We start from the raw sequence: 22,198 nt of genomic DNA on the forward strand, positions 1-22,198 counted from the left end.
CCAGAGTAAATGTGCAGTCTCATCCTTGTTTTATCTTACTTCATTTTGCCTTGGAGGTTAGGGAATGGATGAATAAAGTCTAAATATTAAAGTATGTGGCTGGTCAATCAAATGTAATAGTAATTATCAAATAATTTAGCGCACAATAACAACTTCAGAGGCCACGTGATGTGCATCACTTGCCTGCCTATTTGGTGTTCATATGACAGCTACTCAGAAGCTTGGCCATGCAGCGTCCATGTGATTGACAAAACCTCATCACATGATGCGTGGAACCTGCATGGCCTTGCTGCTGATTGGCTGTCATATCAACTCCCAGTAGATACGAGTGGTGTTGCTTTTTCCTGACATGTTTCATGGCCTCTGAAGTTTGGAGGGTCACTTACACATCAGGTACAGTCAAATAAAAAAAGACTAAAACAAACCTGATATGCCACATGTATGCCATGATATGATTGTTACTTGGCTCAAAAAAAATGTAATACTTGCCAATATGATTTTATTTGCAGGTTTTTTCTCCAACCATGCACTATGCCACCTAATTTCATTACTTTACCTCCTTGGTTCAAGACGTAAGCTCATTAGTGAAATTAGGTGGTGTAGTGAATGTCTGGAGGAAAAACAAAACCTGCAGACACTGTGGCCCGCAAGACCTGCTGTAATAGGTCTAAAGATAGCAATGCTCAACTTTATATGTAGGCAGATTACTCTTATCACCTTCATTCGTCAGACTGATGTATGCTGAAAAAGTTGTAGCATCAAAGAGTAGGAGTGAAATCGCTTGTCACACTAGTCTTTGTTACATGGAGCAATCAATGTAACAGATTATTGCATTGTTCCATTGAAAGAGCATTTTGTGTGGCGCATTGTGAATTAGCCCCAAAACCACATAAAGTATAAAAAGATGTTTAAAAGCGCATAAAAGAACAAAGGAAATAGTGTGTCACGGGGTTATTAAGAGGGGTAGCTATATTTTGTTCAACTGCCAAGAACATGTGTTTGAGGTCTGCATCCATTTTGATACCACCTTGAAAAACAAATGAGTGCAAATGTCTGGAGGGCATGGTGTAACACTGATTGGCTCACAGCCCTGCCTGCCACCCAATCGCTTTCCTAACAGGCTGCCTGTTCAGGTCTCAAAGGCAACCTGCAGGAGGACATGGATCACGCGCAACAGCATGCTGGAAGCAGTGCTTCTTTCTGCCTCATTCATAGGAACATCTCAGCTACTCTCAGACTCAATGAAAATATTTTAACTTTGGGAATTCATATAAAAATGTTGACAAATATACCATTGTTCTTGAAAACTAAGGGAAATCCAAATTGCTCAGGGAATGGCAGAAAACCAACAACAAAAATAGATTCCAAAATACACCCAACTTTCTTGTTATCTCACTAGTTTGATGCTGCCTATTATCAAGTCTTATAATATTAGTATACAAATGTGACAGCTCATTGATATCAATTCCGCTGTCAAACCTCATTAGTTACTGGAGGCTGAAGTGTACTTCTTTTCAGATGCATTCTTCAGATACGTACAAAAACGTACATTTATCCTTAAAATGTTACTGAGCGGTCACGGAAAACATTTGAGTGGGTACCCTTGGATGATGCCACCTCTCCCCAATAAGGTTTCCCCTCCACATGATGGCATCCTGCTGTGTCATATGCTATTCTTTTGTGCCAAGATAGTATGCTGCAGAAAAACAGCGCCTGTGCTGGAGAAGTGCAGCATGGTTGGGTCCTAACAGTGATTGGGGTGGAGGGTGGCCAAGCAGGTCTCTGGGAGATGGATCAGGAATGGGCCCGCTCTAGACAGACTACCCCCAGCACATTAAATCCTGTTAAACCCAGTACTCCCTCCATGTCTAAAGAAGGGCTAGGTCTCAGAGGGCACGTAACGGAATTCGCATCGCGGGACGGAGAAGCCCCCATTAGCTGATTGCGCCTGTGTCTCTAGCTGAAGACAGGGCACTGACTGCATCGAGGTTTAACTGGTTCTCAGGTTTATTGCCAGGGCACACACCACCCGTGTTTGAAAATCCACTCAATATGAATTCTCTGTTGAAATCTACATCGACAAATGAATGCCATGAATGCATAATTATAATGTGGGACTCTGATTGGTCAGTAAAGACCTTTCCATTAGAAAGTATATATATATATATATATATATATATATATATATATGAAATATATATATAGCATTTTAGCTATTATTTAATAATTGACTAATTTGCACCTTTTGTCAATTCTTTGTGAAGAATTTACAAACCTTTTTTAACTGTGTTTCCACCATTTTGTGACAATGTGAACATAAGATAACTATATAAATATATCTAAACTGAAGCTGAGGTTCTAGTGCTGGAATGCAAACTTCATCAAGTCAGGTGCTCAGGTACAGCATTGATGTATTGTGTAGGCCTCTTACCATGTAAAGTGTCTTGCCATTTTGCTTGTTAAAACTAAACTGTTCAAAATGATCATAAAATATTTTGCTCCATTGCTTTAGGGCCGAACTTAAATTCTACTCCTCTCACAAAGGTACATATTCAGAAAATATCTCATCCACTTTACAAAACAAAATTAGAATGTTGTGCAATTCAAAACACGTTTAAACAACTACCAATATGCTACTGGATTTTGATATCACATTCCAAATGTTAATTGGACACACTTCTTGCCACTGCCCACAGCCCAGGAAAAAGCCGTCAGAAGCATTGCTTAATTAATCAGTCTTGTGTTACTCAGTATTAAGTGGTTCTTTCAAATTGGATTGGAAGCTTAGTGTATTCCGTTATAATGCTAGCCAGCATGGCTTATGCTGTGGACTCACGTCCACAACTGTTCACTACTATTTCAAACAAAACAATTTTGTGGATCTGTATTTCTATAATTATCAGCAAAAACGTGACTTGTACGGACTTCTTTTATGGTGTTATGTCTTTTGTAAAAAGTCTATGCAGCCAATGGCAAACTATTATTAATATAGAGATAATGGGAATGCTCTAAAAATGATAATCAGCTTCAAATTCAAGGGTTGGTTTTAAGGGGCAAACTTTGCCAGTCACCGTTTGCATACTCGTACGCATAGCGTGCACATTCCAATGGGTTTTTAAAAGGTAGCACTTTTAAACTGGATACATTTATCGGATATGGATTTTTATTTGTTGGATATTTCTTGGCTATGGATTTTGATTTGTGGTGATTTAAGCATTTTTACCTGAGATGCGTTTTGGAAAAGGAAAAGAAAACCCTTTAAATGCAGTTTTTTGCCATTTTTAAGCTGCTGTTTTTATTCTTCATTTTCAAATTTTCCTCCCCTCCCTCTACTCTTGACCTTAGGAGCCAACTCAAAGAGTCACGACGATGATATAACCAGTAATGATGGTGGCGAAGATGAAGGTATTTTTTCTTTTTTTTAAAAAGAAAACAAAAGCTTGACAGTGGTGCATGGAACCCTTTTGATTTCTTTTTTTTGAAAATTCCTATTTTTTTCCCCCTCCTCGAAGTGGTACTTGTGTGGACCTCTTGGATTCCTTATTTTTCAGACCTCTTTTTGGAGACATTAGCATATAGATGACTGCAACTCCCATGTGGGAAGTGTTAAAGGTTATCTCAAAAATGGTACAAAGTGAGCAGTATAACTATGAATGTTTTTAGTGACTAAATCCCCTCCCTTCCCTGCACAAAAACATAAATTGAAGCTGTGCATGCATTTTAATTGTTTCACCCTCTGACAAAATTGATTTTTGGAAAGTCATGTTGCCCTGATTCCCTTTTTTACATTGTTCGGTGAAGCATGGACAATAACCCTTTTTTTAAAGTAGAAATCACTTCATTTGTAACCATGTCAAATTAAATATTTTACATAGCTCTGTGGTAAAAGTAGCTTTGAGTAGCTTGCTCCTTTCTGCATGAAAGCAAGTCTCAAATGAAGCCTTAGCCCTGAGAAGATATGTAATGGTGTGAGGCTTCATATTCATGATACACCAGAGACTACATTTATGGCTGAAAAAAGCCAAGCAAAATGAAAAACCTCACTATTGCTGTTATTGCAAAGACCAGAATTTCCCAATCTGGTGGGTTGTGGGAGCGATAGAGGTTTGTTGTGAGCGATACGTTATTTTGAGTATTACATTTAACAACATCAGAAAACACAATGGCAAAAACATGGCATTCAGACCACCTATTTACCAGGTACTAACAAAGCTGGGGATATTCAGTGCAGTGTCAATCCTGGACTTGAGTGAGTTGGATATCTGGGGAGCCTCTGCCTCTTCTATCTGACCTGGCAAGCTGCACCACACACTGACAGCTCCTTGTATAAAGAAATACTCCCTCTCATTATACATTAGGATTCATGGTAGGCTTCCAGGTTGTCTGTCAAAAGATAAAATTTTTTGGCCCTGTCTATTACTAATATGTGCATGATAGGCAGGGGTATTTTTAACAATATGCGACAATGTAACCTCACATTTTTGGACTTTGACAATTTGAAAACAAAAAAATTATGAAGTTGTAATATACAGATATACATACTGTGTGCTTTGTTCAACAGGATGAATTAGGTTAGGAAGGCAATTTGCATCTCTACACATTCAGAGTGCAAGTAAACCTTTTCTCAACAAAAGAAGCAGTCATGATCTTGGATCATTAGTTGTTTACTGAAATCCATTTTTCTTTTGAATAAAGTAGAATCATCTCTTACTGGATAAAAACGGGGAAAAAAAAGTCTTGTTTAACAAATGCAATTGCCACTGCTCACCACAGTGAATAAACATATATGGATTGTAGACAATGCATTAATTGGCTTTCGCCTGCAGTATAGCATAATGTAGTTATATAAACACAGTGCTGGAGTGGTCACTGTGTCAACCTCAGGGAAAAAAGGCTGGTTGTGCACCTTTTATTTGTTTCTTACAGGGAGAAAAAGGAAAGTTATTCACAAAATGACAACAAAAACATCAAAAGGCACCACTAACAAAAAGGCATAACTCCCACCAAATAAATAAATAAATAAATATATAAATATCAGAAAGCTGAAGAGGGGGAAGGAAAAGAAATACTAGGAAACAAGGCATTTTATAGAGGTCCCGATCAAGGTAATGTGGAACAGCTGGCATGAATAGGAATGGGCTATCTGCAACCCTGCCTGTCTGTGCAGGTGACACTGTCCAAGGTCCTGCAGGCTGTCCACATCAGGGATGCCAGGACCTGAATGGTCAGCACCCTTCCAAGATTCAGAAGCTCCCGCCCTTCCTGCTCATGAGACGAGTCACAGGAAGTGCATTTGCATTTAGAAAATAATTTACCCCTCAGATGTTAAATGATTGCACAGATTTTGAATCCTGTTCCCTGCTAATAAATCACATGAAGGTGAACGTGCAGCAGAGATATCACTATTAGAAAGTGCAAAATCACTTATCCAGGGGAAAAAATACATCAGTTCGCAAATAAACTGAATGAATGTAATGAGGATAATAATCATTTCTGTGGAGTATTTGCGTAATGACAATTACGGAAACGCTGTCTGGTGAATACCAGTTTGTTCATATTTGCATATATTATTTTGTTCAAAGGGAACAGGAAAATGTATGCAGGAGCTCTACAGTAAATATCAAGTTATATCTGTGCATTTTCTACATCTGTATGCATTTTAATAGCCCTTTTTCTCTTGCAATTTAAAATGTTCTCCATTAGTGTGGTGTGGTATATTGCCAGGACTGGAAATGTCCAGCAGGTCCATTGGTAGAATGACGTTCTGTAATATTTAGTCCTCTCTCCTGCTCCGTGCAGTAGCTGCTGTGAATGACATCTGTTTCCAGGGCTCATTGATTACTGGACTTCAGCCATAGAGCATGCTACTGCTGGGGGGAGGTACAACTGTGTGATCTTCTGCATGTGCACTGTGCACACACCTTTCTGATGTCAAAATGTATGTCACGTTCTGCCATCCTAGGTGGGCTACATACTGTACATCACTGTTAGATCATATTGTTCAGCACAAGAGTTATAAATGCAACACACTAATGGAATGAAATGGCACTGCTGTGAGTTATACTATGCTATACTACTATATCTCATATATTTCAATTTCTGGAAGCCCATTTTTGTTATCATTCTGGGGGAAAAGTAAATTCTGAACCAGTGGTGCATCACTTGATTATCACCGCGCTGAATAACTGTTTCGGTCGGGGAGAACTGATAAAAACAGAACGTTTGAACAGCAGGGGTGGGCATGGATGGGTTGGCACTCCTGGGGTTAAAGCTGAATGACAGAGTGCATGACAGTCTCTCTATTGGGCTGTTTCTTTTTCAGAAATTCCATCAAAGGCCTATTGCTCAGCTTTGGCCACAGAGATGTTTTTTGAGAAAAATTTCCATGACCTTTTCCGAAGGCGTGCCCGCTATAACACTGACGCCATTTTCATGGAAATGAGACGCGGAGCGCTGGCCGGGGCTTTGTATGTGCCCAGCTGTGGAGAGGGCTGGAAATGAGAGCGGTTCAGGGCGCGAGCCGTTGCGTACGCTAGCTGCTCGGACACTAACGGCCATCCGCAACCCTTGCAATGGACCTCAAGTGCTGAAAAGGGAAAATTTAGGTGACAGGCCCCTTTACAGATGAGTTCCTTTGCACAGGAGCCATGCGTACTGAACCAGGCTGCGTGCTTGAGAATATATAACCCCCCCGGCCATGATGAATGTGCTCTGCTGCAACAGCGCTGAAGCAAAGCATGTACTTTACCCAGCATACAGATTACCTCTGTAATCTAGAGCAGGGGTATTCAACCTATTCTAATCAAAGGACCGCAATCCAGGCCCAAAATAATTAATGGGGCCCACATCATAAGGGTTATATGTTTTTAAAAAAAGGTTTTATATTTTGAAATATATCCCAAATCTATATACAGTAATTGCATATCAAGTCTGGCCAGGGGCTCCCCCTACAGTACATCGAAGGACCCCAGATGTCTGCAGTCCCCCTGTTGAAACCCCAGGATCTAGATTCTACAAAGCCAAAGGATTCATCTCCTACTTCTGAAGTTACTGTATGACCAAGTCATTATGAAATCGCCGTACTGGAAAGTTAGGAAAGTCAAATAATTGGCATCTCTATTTAAAAATGTGAATTTAAAAAAGTGGTGTCACAGATCCTGCATATGATCTGAAATGAATTAATTTATTATTATTTATTCATCCATTCATATTTTGAGCCTGCTGCTCTGTTTGAGATCCATTGCCTGGAGTTCCCACATCACTTTGCTTTGGTTGAATTATGACTGTCACCTTGGTTTGGGAAGTGTACCATGTGTACTATTCACAAGGCAGTCCACGTTGCACTCGGTAATTATCCATAGGCATCACCACAAATGCGATAGAAGATTAAAAGTGTATACAACATTATAAGGATGAGGACAAAGGTTAAAAGGTGATCAGTTTCTAGCAAAGTCGGCATAGAGAACGCCTTCTAGTATATAATATCCACGAGAGACAAACAAGCTGGGTTTCTCACAAGCACACAGGACCCTCCAATAATGATCTTAAGTGCCACTGCAGGCGGGGGGGGGGGGAGGGGGGAGTGTGAAATGTATGTATTTACGCTCGCAAGCCCCGGCAACCGCTGCCATGGCTGCAGAGATTAATAACCTGTCACAGCGGGTTTCACTGAGAGCATTAACGGCCAGGGCCCATCTCAGTGAACCTCGCCCGCAGGGCTGTCTGTCCGCTGTCAGGCTGGACTGACGTGCGCCCGGGACGAACATGCGGCCCACTTCCTGTGCCACGACAGTCGGCCGACGCAGACGCTAATCAGGGTGCGGCGGGGCTGCCGCGGACTGTCAGTTCGCAGGCCCCAGCGCGCTCGTTCCATACCGCCACGGCACACAGCCGCCAATGCAGTGGGCCCTGCTTAGGACTGCAGCACGTAAAGGGAGGCGGCAGCTGCTGACGGTGCCGCTGTCAGTTTTCTCAGATGAGAAGGATCGCGCGTGACGTTTTAATGACATTTCTGGAACATTCCGAATGCAGCATTTATGGGCGTGTTATTACTGAGGCACTTCGGGTGCTGCAGCAAAACACTACAGTGCTGCCGCAGCAGAATCCTTCAACAGGCTCAAATCCAGCCTCAATTTTAACCATAAATATTAAACAAGGATATGCTAAGTTGAAACACACACACACACACACACACACACACACACACAGATATATATATATATATATAAGTTTTTTTTTTTTTTTTTTGGAGAATATTGTCTTTATCTTTTTGATTTTCTCTTGTGCTAATCCTCTCTCCTCTTCATGATTAATCCCCATTTACACAAGTTATCACCAGCCAACATTGTCAATGCTTAGATAAATCTACTCTGTCTGTTTGAAAAACGTCTATGTTTTGTGTCCTCATCTATATTTTAAGCAGACAAATCTGAAATGTCTGAAAAATAATAGCTTTGGATGGTTTTGATAATTGATGTTATTTGCTGCTTGATTTGACAGCAGTGGTGTCAAGACACATAGACAAGGTGAAAAACAACTGAATTCTCTGACATTTTGCTTTTACAAAAAATGGCAAAATAGTCAGGCTTTTTCTGTGTCATAAAGATACACCCTGTTATTTGAGCAATGACTGGACAGGAATGCTTATTTTGTACGGGGTGCTTATCACAAAGACAAAAATATAATATTTGAATCATACGCCCAATTCAACAAACTGTTTTCATTGTGAGTTTGCACTGACATGAAAAACAAACACTGACAGGGAATTATGTTTTCATCCGTGTGATACAAAGGAGAACAAAATGAATAGATAGATGTACTTAAGAAATTATTGGTAACTGCTGTGTGTTGTCTATTTGGGACTCTGTTATGTTAATAACTTTTTCCCTTTTTTCTAGATATTCATGATGAGAATGGCTTGAAGCCAGTCATGGTGTACATTCATGGTGGATCCTACATGGAGGGAACGGGAAATATGATTGACGGGAGCATCCTCGCAAGCTATGGCAACGTCATTGTGATCACCATCAACTATAGATTAGGAGTTTTGGGTAAGTTGCTGATCACCATCAACCATCAGTTAGGAGTTTTAAATGAGTTATTTATCACCATCAACTATTGATTAGGAGTTTTGGGTTTGTTTCTGATCACTAGCAATTATAGATCAGACATTTTAGGAGAGCTTCTGATAACCATCAGCTCTAGATTTAAATTTTTGGGTTGCTTTTCAGGAACATTTACAGATTAGAGGTTTTTGCTGATCACTCTCAAATATACATTATTAGTATTCACATTTTTAATATTCTGATTATGATGGATGCACTGCATGTAGATGGTCGGTTCTGAATTCTGGTTCTTGACGTCCAAGTCATGTTTTTGGTCTCAAGTCTCACCCGATCGCTACTCGGGCCTTTTGTGACTCATGGCTGCCATACTTGAGGAACCTTGAGAATGTTCTGTTCTGGGCACTGAAAGAAAAAAGTGTTACACTGTAAACTATTTGTTAGTGGCTGCAGCTGTCTTCACTCCCTGGAGCTGAGGGAGAGACTGAAAATGGACAGGGTGGTGTGAGAGAAAAAAACTTGTTAAATGTGCTATAATTCAGCTCTTCAACAACGTGGAGGGTGGTGCCATAGAGGTACCATTTTAGCCCACTCCCTGCTGTACCTCACCCGTCTCCTTTATGTCTACATTCACTATATTCTCCTTTCAGTAACCGTGTAACAGAGGCCAGTTTTATTGCTTAAACTACCACTTTCTTTAGCTTTTATATTCAATAATGCTAAACCTAATTTGATTCTGGATGTAGTTTAGACAAGGCTTGTTCTTGTTTTCTTCTGTGGAATAATATTTAGTCAGGGTCATGATTAATATTTTTGTAAATCATGTCTTAGTTTTGTAAAGCCCATAGCTTTCTAGATTGTGAAAATACACTTAATAGAAAACGACTAAAGGGGTACCGTGTTTGTTTTTATGTGCATTGTGACCATATAAATATAGAATTTATTGGAAAAGTGTCAAGTAGGCAAACTAGATTGGTTACAGGTATAAAATTTTAAATTTATGAGAAAAGATTTAGGAATCTTGTCAGGCTCACCAAAATGAGACTAAAAGAGATTTGATTGATGCTATTTTTATTAGATAAATAAATGGCAACAATAGCAGACAGTATTTCAGGCTTAACTCTGTCAGTCATACAGACATCAGTCAAATATAAATATCAGGAGGGGTTTTTCCCATTAATAGTTTTACATGGAATGGCTTGCTATGTCCTGAAGCAGAGATGACTGGATAGTCTGTAGTTTGAAAAAAAAGAGCATATATGGGTCGAATGGCCTACTGCCTTCATCATCAAACATTTAAATGTTTTATATAAGGCCTCTCTTTAAAAAAGGAAAGAAAATAAAGAAAAAAAAACATGAAGCAGTAAAAATGTCACAGATTTCTGTATCTGTGCCGGGATGTGGCATGTGCTGAAAGGGTAAATGCAGTAGCTTTGAGATTTCTGCACTGCTTCTGAAGCACATGACCTATGAAAGGGCTGCAAATTGCAAAGTACCTAGAAAAAAGCGTTATGCTTTGCGAAAATAATTTCTTGCTCATCTGTGTGCAGTACGTTTCAATGAAAAATGAACGCCTGTGCACAAACAGAAAAAGAGGAGGATTTTTTTTTGTTTGCATTAAATCACATGTAATGCTACTTTTGCAATGATTCCAACTATTTATTTGGCACTATTCCTTTGATCTTATTTGCATAGCACAAGACACTGCTGCTATGGTCCCTGTCAGTTCAAGACATGCACAGCCAGCTGCCGCTTTTGCCGCTTCTGATCACCCTGCAGTCCACTAGCCATGCTGCACAGTTTCCTGTCTGCAGGACTGTGCCCCTGGTGCAGGCAGAATGTTCCTGATTAACCACAGGAGTCACTACTGAGCCAGAAGAAAAGTAAAGGGGCTCATTTATTATGCCTTGGGGTACTCCCAGCCGAAAGAAAAAAGGCATTGGCATTAGCATGGTCACGGAGCTGCATTTAGCTTTGTGTCACGTAATTAGCGTCTTTCAGCATGCTAAGGCACATTTGCTCATCGAGAATATCGCTGTGTACAATTTGGAATCAAGCAGGAGATGCATATCTGACCAGCTGCACTGGAGCTGAACATAGAGACGAGATGGACTGTCAGTTCTTGAACTTTGTGTCCACCTCACATTGCTGTAAAGTATATAGTAAATTACGTATTTAATGAAAGTCCTGAATATCACATTTGGAACCAAAAGAGCAGCCATCCGTGTAGGTGGCATAGTGTGACACGTGGAACACATTTTTCATAACACTTTTTCTTCAGCAACATTGAAGTCAAACCCTGTACAGCAGCACTGAATATGCTTTTAATATGCCCCGAAATGTAAAAAAGAAATAATTATAATAATAATTCAGAGGGTGAATACTTTGGCTTAGTCTTGAGGGTACCAAAACTTTTGTTCACATGTAAAATTGAGATCGATTATACTTCCACAAAGCAAAACTGACGACCGGCAAAACAGACAGAAGTTCACAAAGTGGGCCACGATGGCTGACTCACGGGGCCTGACAGATGCGTGCGGTTGCTAACTCAGGCAGGACAAGTACATTTAGGCATTTAGCAGATGCTCTTATTCTTGGAAACGTATGCAGCTTACACTTATTTAACAAACAAATTCAACATATGATCCAATTACACAGCTTGACATAGCGGTGCTGACACAGCTGTGCCCCACAAGGGAATCACAACTGCAGCATACGAGCCACGAGCCCAGCTCCCTAACCATTACACTGCGTTGCTTGCTGCAGAAGCCTTGAGTGCATACTGTCTCAATAGCGGACTAGGGATAATAGGCAGTCTGGGTTTCTTCAAATGGCAATTTTAATGAGCACATTCTGGAGAGGCTCAAAAAGCTATAGGCAGGTCTGCTATCAGCCCCCTCGGCTGACAGGGCCCAGAGATGGCTCACTCAAACACACTTGTGAAATGCATTTCCGGGCGTTTCGCAGCTTTGGTTTTTTATAGTCACGAAGAATTGCAACATGGACTCGGCGGTCGCTTGGCACAGCTTTGCCATTTCAGACAAAAATAAATAAGGAAGAAACCCTGATCAGTATAAAAATGTACATGAATAAATATGGGAGACCTCTCTAAGCCCGAATGACTCACAGAGCAGATCATTATTTCTGTTATTTCAAGCAAAAATAATGTATGCATACTGCTCAGGTCTGGCCCCTCCTGTGTTCTGTGATGCTTAAGGAAACAGCCATTGCACCTAAATTCATACAAATTATTGCATTTAAAATAATTTTAAGTAAGCTTGAGCATTGTATAGAATTTTATTCAAAAGAACATGCAAATTTGATAATTAAAAGAGGCCACTCAAGCTTAGCTTATTATCGGCTGTCTAGAATACGCCATATCATGTTAACCCTGATCTTGAGCACCACAATGGTTTCTGCATCTACTACATGGCCTGGTAAGCCGTTCCATGCATACAACAGACCTGTGTGATGGCTGCTACATGCTAATATACAGAGATTGTTGATATCATTGCTACGTGCTGATAAATAGGAAATGAATTACTCTTTCACAAAATATCATACTTGCTAAACGAATATTCAGGCAGTGGGTTCGTAGAACATAATGTGGCATCTGCTTTGCTGACTTGCTGATGTTTGCGAAAACCTGTTGACTTGCTTCATTGTGTCAGAGTCAATGTGAACATGAGGGAATGAGTGCGTTTAACAGATGCAGAGGGAGGATTATAGTCTTTCCAGCAAGCAGCTTCAGTTCCAGATGGCATTTGCCCTAGAGAAGGGAAGGCTGCAGAGAATAGGAAAAAAGATATATACTGTAGAAGTCAAGCACTAATGAATATCCTGCGGAAGTCCTCACAGCCAATGCAAATACCCATTAAGAGTAAACACATTATATGTGATTAGATGGGATAAGCCTTAAGGTCGCTAGACCCAGGAAGATAAACCTCATCAAAATGTCAACATAGGGTCAGGTGCCAACACCACAATGAAAACATTGCTGATATCTTCTGCAGATAATGTGCACATACATCTTAGGCAAAAAAAGAGCTTCACTCACTCCTCCTCCCTCATCTGTGACACATGGTGGGCAGTGCTATGGTTTGGGAATGTATGGCTGCTCCTGGAACTGGCTCGCTTGTCTTCACTGATGATGTAACTGCTGACGGCAGCAGCAAGATTAATTCTGAAGCATACAGACACAGATCCAACCAAAGGCGTCAAAACTGATTGGAAGGCACTTGACCCAGCAGAAAGACAGTGACCCCAAACATACCGCTACAGCAACCAAGGAGTTTTTCTGGGCCAAAAAGAAGAATGTTCTTGACTGGCCAAGTCAGTCACCCATCCTGAATCCAATTGGACTTGTTTCACTTACAGTACTGAAGACAGACCCGTAAAACAAACAGAAACTGAAGACAGGCTTGTGTGTGTGTATATATATTGATTTACTGAGTCAGTCAGTTCCTTCCACAGGCGCACACGAACTTCCCTTCCGTTCACACTTATTCTGAGTAATAACTGGTCACATCAGAAAAGTGGGCACATTGAAGAAGTTTTGCTATATCAGAAAACATCTAGCTAAGCTACATCTACTCCTGTTCGTAATAACTGCCAGTTTTTGATTTCACTATAGATTTTTTTACGAGTCGAACAGAAAGAAGTTAAAAAAAGAATATCTAATGGCAACACAATTGCATATAAAGGAGATGCCATTGGGAATGATTTAGAGAATTTGGAAGTACAATGTTATCATCTTGCCATAGATTTAAGCAGCATGCCATCAGAATTTGAATGACTTCAATCACTGCCAGTGCATTAAACCACACATTTTCATGTCGCACATGATTGTCAGAAGTCAAAAGTGTTGTAGTCTGTATTTCCCGGTCACTTGTCTCCCCAGTACTGTCTCTGTGTCTGTGTTCCCTGAGCTGCTTCACTCCCCTGTACTTGTGTGATTTCACTATTCGGGTGGTTCCGGGTTTTCGTGGTTTCCCCCCTTCTTTCCAGTCTCGCTTTACTTTCTTCCTGCTGATTTCTAGTTTTACTAATTTCTACTAATCCTTACTAACTTATAGATTGTAAAGTACTAACCTCGCTAATATACTAACATGTGAATATTACTAATGGACTAACACACACTAGTTTTGGGTTTTTGATAGTTTAGATCACTATACTAATACATTAACCAGTCTCCCCTTTTCCATGCTGCGCTGTAGCTCCGCCCCTTTTCTTTCTAGCCTGCTCTAACGCTGAGTTCTGCAATTGCCTGCACCTGTCTCTTGCGCTAACTGCACCTCTCTCTCTCTGCACGTGTTTTACCTGCTAAACCCAGGCCGTCTGTTATCATTGTTGTCTATGTGATTCCAGTCCGCGTTTTGTCAGTCCCCTGTCATTTAATTAGTTATCCTAATGTTCTTCACCTGGATGTTGTTTGTTACTCCGCCCTCACTCACGTAACCCCTCCTTGATTGTTACCTTCCCCAGTGTATAAATGTCAGTCTTTTCCACCATGTCCCTGTCAGAACGTTGATCAGATTCATTGTGCCGATTATTTGTAAGCCTTTGTTTTTTGAGATTCTTGCGACACCCCTTTGCCCGACTTCGAGTTTGCCTGCCCCTTTTGGTTTTGTTTGATCTGGTTCGACCTTCGCTTTTCTTTGACTTCTCTTTTGCCTGCCCCTTTGTACCTTCGCTATTTCTGATCTCCTGGTTTTTGACTTTTTGCCTGTCTTTTTACTTTTCTTCTGGAAACTCGATTCTGTACCGCACCATCTCTGATCACCTGGCTTCGAACTTCGCACGGAATAAAGACAACGTTTTTTGGATTTCCCTGGTCTGCGTGTGGGTCCTTACACAGAACATCACAAAAAGCTTATGCAATTTATGAAAGGAAACTTTTCATTTCTTAAATGTACCTTTTCTTTTATTTCTTCTTCAGTATTATTATTATTGTTATTGTTATTGTTATTGTTATTGTTATTGTTATTATTATTATTATTATTATTATTATTATTATTGTTATTATTATTGTTGTTATTTGTGTAATGTAAATGAGGATTGTACTGGAATTTTCTGTATAGTAGAAAATGAATAAAAATCACCATGTAACTAGACTGCACCAAGATATCAGAACAGATGGCCACAGTGAAGCCAGTTGGCAGGTTATAACACAGTAAATACTCTTTTTGGGGTACTATTGATTCAAAGTTTGAATGGTTGCAGCTGTAGTTTGTATGACAGCCTGATTGACATGACACACAGTTTCCATGAGAGGGTACATTTTTTGGAAAGAAGCACAAGCACAAGCACAACATTAACTGTTAATCTAAATGTTAAACCTAGAGGGGAACCCTAGAAAGAAATTACAAAGGAGTCTGAATGCCCCCTCCCATCACCAGAACATCACAATCAGTGAGGGAACCTCTAGTAAATCAACTCACTCTTGTTCACCATACTTGTGAGGTGGTGGCACCTCTCTCTCTGATTTCTGTGGGTTAATTGACCCTGACGAGGGGCAGGTGTATGAGTTCTATGGTGAGGTGATAGCACCTCACAGGTATTTGTCTGAGCTAATTATCCCTGATGAGGGTCAGGTGTAGGAGGCCTATATGTAGCCCCTGATTTCTGGGGTTCAGCGCAGACTCATTGTTTGTCAGACTCTTAGTGTGTAGGGGTGTGAGAATCGGCAGAAGTTACCGTGTTGATCCTATCTGCCTGATTTGATCACCGTTTAGTTTCTTCTCGAGTTGGTTATCTCTCTGCGCTGTGGAGGACATTTTGCCCTCGTCTCTTAGTTTTCTTTTTGTTTTCTACCCGCCGGGCTGCGAATATCCTTTTTCTTTTGTAAGTGACCCCACTCTGTTTTTTCCAGTGGGGGTTTTCTTTTTGGGCAGCTACGCTGCGGCGGTGTTTAATTTCTTTTAGTTTTCTGAGCCCGCTGACAGAAGTTTCAGTGAGTGGAGAGAGCGATTACTTCGCTCTTTATTATTTGGTTTTTCCCCTTCCCTTTCTATCGCTCAGCGATTTGGTGGTTATCCCTCAGGGTTAACTTTTAGATCCCCTCGGTCCGCAATTGCGTCCCACCCTCCTCAACCGTGACAATACTGTATAATACAAAATATATAAATGACAAGACTTTTTTATATTTTTTCATAGGAATTGCATCATGTGGGCTTTCATCTTTGCAACGTGTCTCTTAGTCTCATGAAAATGTGCCAGACTCTTTTGTGTTTATGAATTGGGTTTATGAAATGAGTTCCACTGTCATTCTGGCCAATGTCTTTTTCCTCTGAAGATATGACTGCATATCTCTGCATTCTCTTTAAGTAAAATACTACTTCTGTTAACATGCTAATGACAGGAATGATCAGCATTGTCTCCAGTGGCTTATACACTTCTTGCAATTTTTGTGAAAGCTCAAACTCAAATAAATGGCTGTAGTTCATCTGGTGTTTTATGGAGGGTTGTCCCCTTTAAATAGTTTTGGTTTTTTCTTCATCCCCTATCATTCAGGTAATGTCTGTAATGGGGAACTCCCTCCTCTTTAGAGGAATCTGAGGAGAGCTTGTGGCCTATGGTGGAATAAGTGGAACTCTGCATTGTTAACAAATCTCTCAAAAGACAAACTTTACTTCACACAAAATCAAAAAAAAAAAGAAGAAATCAATACGGTCACCCGCAGTCCTGAGAATTGAATTTTGCAATTGCAGAATTGGCACTTCTTTTACAGCATCAACAGAAGCGTCTGTCCACTGAATTGCCCTCCTGGATTGGCTGACTCTGAACATTGCATTTGAAGGCTGCACAAGAGATGGCAAGCTAAAAAATATTGAGCACACGCAGACTTTAAGCATCTGACATATGGCTCTGAATTACGCTAATATTCCATTCCCAGTTAAAGTTATTACCCTGTCAAAATCCGAATCCAGGGATCTGAATTACATGCATGACACGAGACTTATAAAGTTTTCCCTGGGACTGAAAACTGAAATAGTACAATACTCCTCCCCAGCAAAATGAATAGCTTTTTTGCCAGTGAGGGATTTAAAAAAAATTCTTATTTATTTATTTTTTATTTATTCATATATATATATAATAAGGGGAAGTTACATGAGGACAAAATAATTTGCGTGTGCAGCTGTCCGGGTCTGACCTGTGAGCTTTGTGGTCGGATTACGACACAAGCCTAACTGCTGGTTTGTTTATTGTCAATAGTTGTCACTACCAAGTGTCTGATACGATCCATCTGCAGTACCAGGAAGGTAGCCTACTCAGTCTTGCTGTCAATACTGCTCTGAATTATTTGTTAAGTGTTATTCTTTTTTTCTCACACATTTTTCATTTTTGCCATTTTTATTTGTTTATTTATTTCTTTATTTAGTAATGACAGGCCAAAGAGCACAGCAGCACTTTCCAAACACTCTTTTACAGTAGGTGCCAAACTCAGCAAGGACCTGGGGCAGCTGAACAAATTTACCAACGTCATTATTTTTCAGTGAGATGTGATCCTGTCGCCAATGCTTTTCATTTCAGTGAACAGCATTGCTTGGATTGGTGTTCACAGTGTGTTTCTCATTACCTGTTCATTGTACCTGTGCGTTGTACATGAGCTGTTACAGCTGCTTGACCGCAGCTCATCAGGGTTGTGCGGTCATAGGTGTTAGGGGGTGCCATTGCACCCCCATGAATCATCGTCTCACTATTTTATTTAGTTACTCATTTATTAGTTTTACCCTAAAATAATAGGAATATGATTTGTAAAAAGATGTGCTTAGAATATGCATCTATTACTTAACTGGACAAAATAAACATTTTTAAAATGCAGGTAGGCTTTGTGCTAGCCTCACAGGCTAGATAGAGTGGCCGAGTGGCATTGCCATGTCAGCAGAGGGCTACTTACTTTTTTTTTACTGGGGGCTCTAGTCATGGATTATCCGGTGAACGTCATTCACTGTTATTCTAGGCAGGTCTTGCAAACATCTAGTGAAAACGCCATGGAAGCAGTGCTGTAGTTATCGTTGCCTATAGCAGTCAGGCCGTCCCAGCTGGATAATAGACCCACTTCATGTTTGTAAACAAAAGAGGATGCTCCCGCAACCCTGGGGCAAAGAGTGCATCATTTTGGTAGGCCATCGCAATGCAGTGGACATAATCATCTAAGTGCATCTTGTGTTTGTGGTTCTTTTATTTCACTTTCATCGTTGCTAATCTATATATAGCAATGGAAGAACTTTTTTGGAACTTTTCTGTTGTGAGCTAGCCTATCTAGCTGTATTTACGTTATAAATGAATGCAAGCTAACTATCATAAACTGTCAATGTTTGATCAGCAGTAAGTTGATAACTTAATTTTTAATGTTGTTCCAACAACAGATACGATACAGCACATTGACAAAGAGGGACCTGGTGACATGATAATTTCGATTGTCTGTTTGAAATTGTTTGAGTGTAACTTTAGTGAACGGTAATGTTTGGCCAGAGTCTACGTAGTTATCCTGCCTATAGGCTACTTAACACACACAAAAAGGTGAAGCAGCTGAGAACAATCAGTGAATTGTCTGTGTGAAATGCTTAAATAATGCTTAAAGCTTATGTTAATCATGTAGCATACCTTTTAGTTTGGCCAGAGCAGAAAAGGCACCATCACTACCAGCAGGGGCTTTCATTGAGAATGGATGGCAGTTTGAGCTTCTGGGTTTGTTCAGATGGACGTCATTTTTAAAAAATTCATTGAGTGTTCTCCTTGCCTAGTTTTTTAGACAGTTGTTCTGGTGAATTCATTGCCTCTGTTTCCCCTACATAGAATTAATGGTCAAGTGTCTGCTGAGAAATAATATTAATATATATTAATGACAAATAAATAGGACTTCACCAATTGCGGCAAAGTTTAGAGAAAATTCCAATTGCATTGCAACATGAACTCTTCAGAATGACAGAGTGATAAGGACATCGTTCTTATTCACTGTTGCCATCCTTGCATCATTACTCACCGATTTACATTCACTAATGTACCATGTCTTGTTAATTGCTAAAATTCTTTATTAGAAATACAACCATTATCTTAAAACCAAAAAATCATGAAAATTTGTAAGACATAGCAACGTTTGTAGCCTATGTGCAAAGTACCAGGGGAATATGCAGGGGAAATGGACGCTGAATTCAGCAGCACACCAGGACTTGGGTAAGTCAAGAGTTATTGTTTTTTATTGCTACCTGTGATCATAAATTCCCCCCTCCGCTGCTCTGGCATTCACTAATCTTTTTTCTTTGGCACCCACATGACAGGCAGATTTTTAAATCCCGGGCATGCTGCTGGGTCTTGCCAGTTCTCACAATTCTCTCTATATCTCTCTCTCTATATATATATATATGTGTGTGTGTGTGTGTGTATATGCCAGTATTTGAACAATCTGCTTTGTGTCTGTCCTCCTGTATGTGCAAAATTTGATCACGAAAAACTGAGGCCCCCAACCCCCCACAGGAAATTATTAAAACTGGGAAAATAATCTTCCCCCTCAGTTGAAAATGAAATCAGTTAATGCATTTTTTAATTCCTGGCTGCACCACTTTTTGGATATATAACTGGAGGACAGCCACCTTATCTCACCCCTCATTTCTATGACACTATTCAGCTGTTCTAACGGCAGCTCCACAGAGCTCACCATTCAACATTATTACTGACATGACATCCATTGGATCTGCACTTGTGATCATGCCAGATTATGTAAGCATACATAAGGAAAACAGCAGCATGCATTTTAGCCTCCTTTATTTGTTTTTCATCAGCCTGCCATTTTCTCTCATATCATTCAGCATCTTTATCTGTGATGGGGCTGAATGAAAACTGGGGAAAACATGGTGTGCGTTATTCTTCAATGCAATGTCGAAAAGGAGACAGGTGGATGCTGTGAGTGGTTAGTATGCTGGGTAATACCTGCCCCTAACATGATCCTTTTGCTTTTCGGCTTTGAACATTTGCATAACATTTGAAGAAGATGGATTTGCTGAGCTTTTCATGACACCCACAGTAAGAGAGTTATTCTCCTTTCAAAGCATATTAAAATGATAAGCGTGAAAGGCATACAATAACATGCATCTGGTGAAATGAAGTTAAGTTAAGCATACAGGCTTTTTTGTTTAAAATAGAAAGACTGCCACCATTGTGCAATATCAAACAAAATGAAAACCCCCTAAATAAACAAATACATTAAAAATGAAATAAGAAATGAATGTAAATATGTTTCTCATTGGCATTTCACACTTTTCCACATGCTGCATTGCAGTCGCAAACATCTTGTACTCCTTTACTCAGCTAATTGCTTGGATAATTTGTTAGAATTTCTTAAAACACATTTTCCTATTCTTACACGTATTGTACATACTCAATATATGCATTTTGTCTGTAGGATGTGTTTGTTGTTGCACATGACTGTACTCTGCCCATGTGAGAACCAGTCAGGCTCTCAAGGCAAGCAGATTGACTCACGTGATACTCGCACAGTCCTGTTTGCACATACAGTATGTAAACATCTGACTTATTTGTTGGGGTCTAGAAGTTATTATATGTATTTCATAGCAAGTACAAAAAGATGGGGATTCATCAAGTGGGTTAGTCAGCTAAAGCTCTTGCCATGTGGGCCATGATAATTGACAGATGGCACATGACTTGTGGTTCAGAGGTGTCTGTTGACTGGTATTTATTATATTTATTTATTTATAAGTTGATATATTCTGATCTGCCTGGTGTCTGTTAGTCATCTGCTGCACTTTAAAACTGTTGCTATTGGCATGCATGGGCTTCTGTGTAATGTAACGTAGCCATTTCAATCGAGTAACACAGCATGTGAGTTGAGAGCAAATTCAGAGTGAGGGATTGTTTCCTTTGATTTTTTTTTCTCTTTTTTGCCTATGAGGGACTGGGAAGGTGCATCCTGCATCCTGATCGGCAGTAGCATAGCCACGGGTTCTGTTCTGTCTCCCAACTTGCGATTTAATGCGGGCACGGCAACCATAATGAAAGGCAAACTAGCTACAAGGGGGAAACGCTGACCTGACCTTTGTGATATTCAGATGTGCTCCCTTTCATAGGCTTAAAAGTCCTCAGTGCTATCCCTTTGTAGCCTGAGTGTTAGTGGTCTGTTAGCTAGCAGGAGCCTCCAGGCGTCATATAGCACAGTACGAGATGGCATTTTATCTTTAATTCACCACACAATGTGTGTTCCATTTTTGAATGGGAGTGCTGATTGGCTACTGAGAGAAATCAAGAAATTTTTAGGAGGCCAGGAGACTTTTTTCTGTGAGCCAAGGAAATGAAATGGTGTTCGTAATGTCTGGGAGAACAGACAATGAGGAATACTGCATGCCACTGTCTGCTGCGAGTAACTGTGGGAGCAGATATTCTTTTAAAGAAACAGAGCTTGGCAACACTAAAATCATTAAGAATAAAAAGAAGAAGAAATAGAATAAGAAGATCTGTAATAAAAGGAGGAAAGGCCTGTATAAATATGAGGCTTTTCCTCCTTTTATTACATATTTTCTCATTTGTCTAAGCACTGTAACTACACTCTGCATGACACAAAGTGCTATCACACCACTCTCTGACTGGCTCTCAAGGATCAGTGATAAAAGTGCTTCCCCCAAACAGTGCAGACAGCTCTACCCTCTTACCCTGAAAAAAGGCTGCCCCTTTAGTGCGAGCGCCAATCTGCGTCTGTGGTGCCAGGCCATTATTAGGATTACTGCTGGATAGGACAGTAAAGACTTCAGAGCTCTGTGTTCAGAGTGGGCCTGATTTCTCAAGTGTTGATTGAACATCAAGGGAGGGAGGACGGGACCTGGACTGGCAGTTTTATTGGAGGAACTGATAGCCAATAAAATGGGAGCGTGTCTCACGACTTACCAAGCTCTTATTCTGCCGCTTATGAATGAACACCGGGATGTGGAGACGGCCCTTATCGTTCTGCCCGGATATGATTTCTTCAAATGGCTTCCTGCTCTGCTTCAAAGCCAAGAACTTCAGCCTGTGAAGCCTCTGCTGCTTCCATCAGAGGATATTCCTAAATACCCTTATCACAAATTTGCGCACTTAAACTTAAGTGGTATGGAAATAAAAAAAAGTGAACGGAACATGTCTCCTGT

The 22,198-nt window shown here is 40.3% G+C and overlaps 1 protein-coding gene across 4 annotated transcripts in view; it reads left to right on the forward strand.

Moving 5' to 3' along the window:
* Window positions 1–22,198, forward strand: part of LOC135240647 (neuroligin-4, X-linked) — an 83,831-nt gene that overhangs the window by 26,740 nt on the left and 34,893 nt on the right. For 3 of the 4 annotated variants that reach the window (XM_064310423.1, XM_064310420.1, XM_064310422.1), the window contains exon 3: window positions 8,898–9,050. In XM_064310423.1, the coding sequence (XP_064166493.1) occupies window positions 8,898–9,050 (153 nt within the window). Of the gene's footprint in view, window positions 1–3,345; window positions 3,406–8,897; window positions 9,051–22,198 lie in introns of all 4 variants that reach the window. The other variant, XM_064310424.1, reaches the window with a different exon arrangement.

The sequence above is a fragment of the Anguilla rostrata genome, chromosome 15, assembly GCF_018555375.3.
Source record: "Anguilla rostrata isolate EN2019 chromosome 15, ASM1855537v3, whole genome shotgun sequence".
Lineage (NCBI taxonomy): Eukaryota > Metazoa > Chordata > Actinopteri > Anguilliformes > Anguillidae > Anguilla > Anguilla rostrata.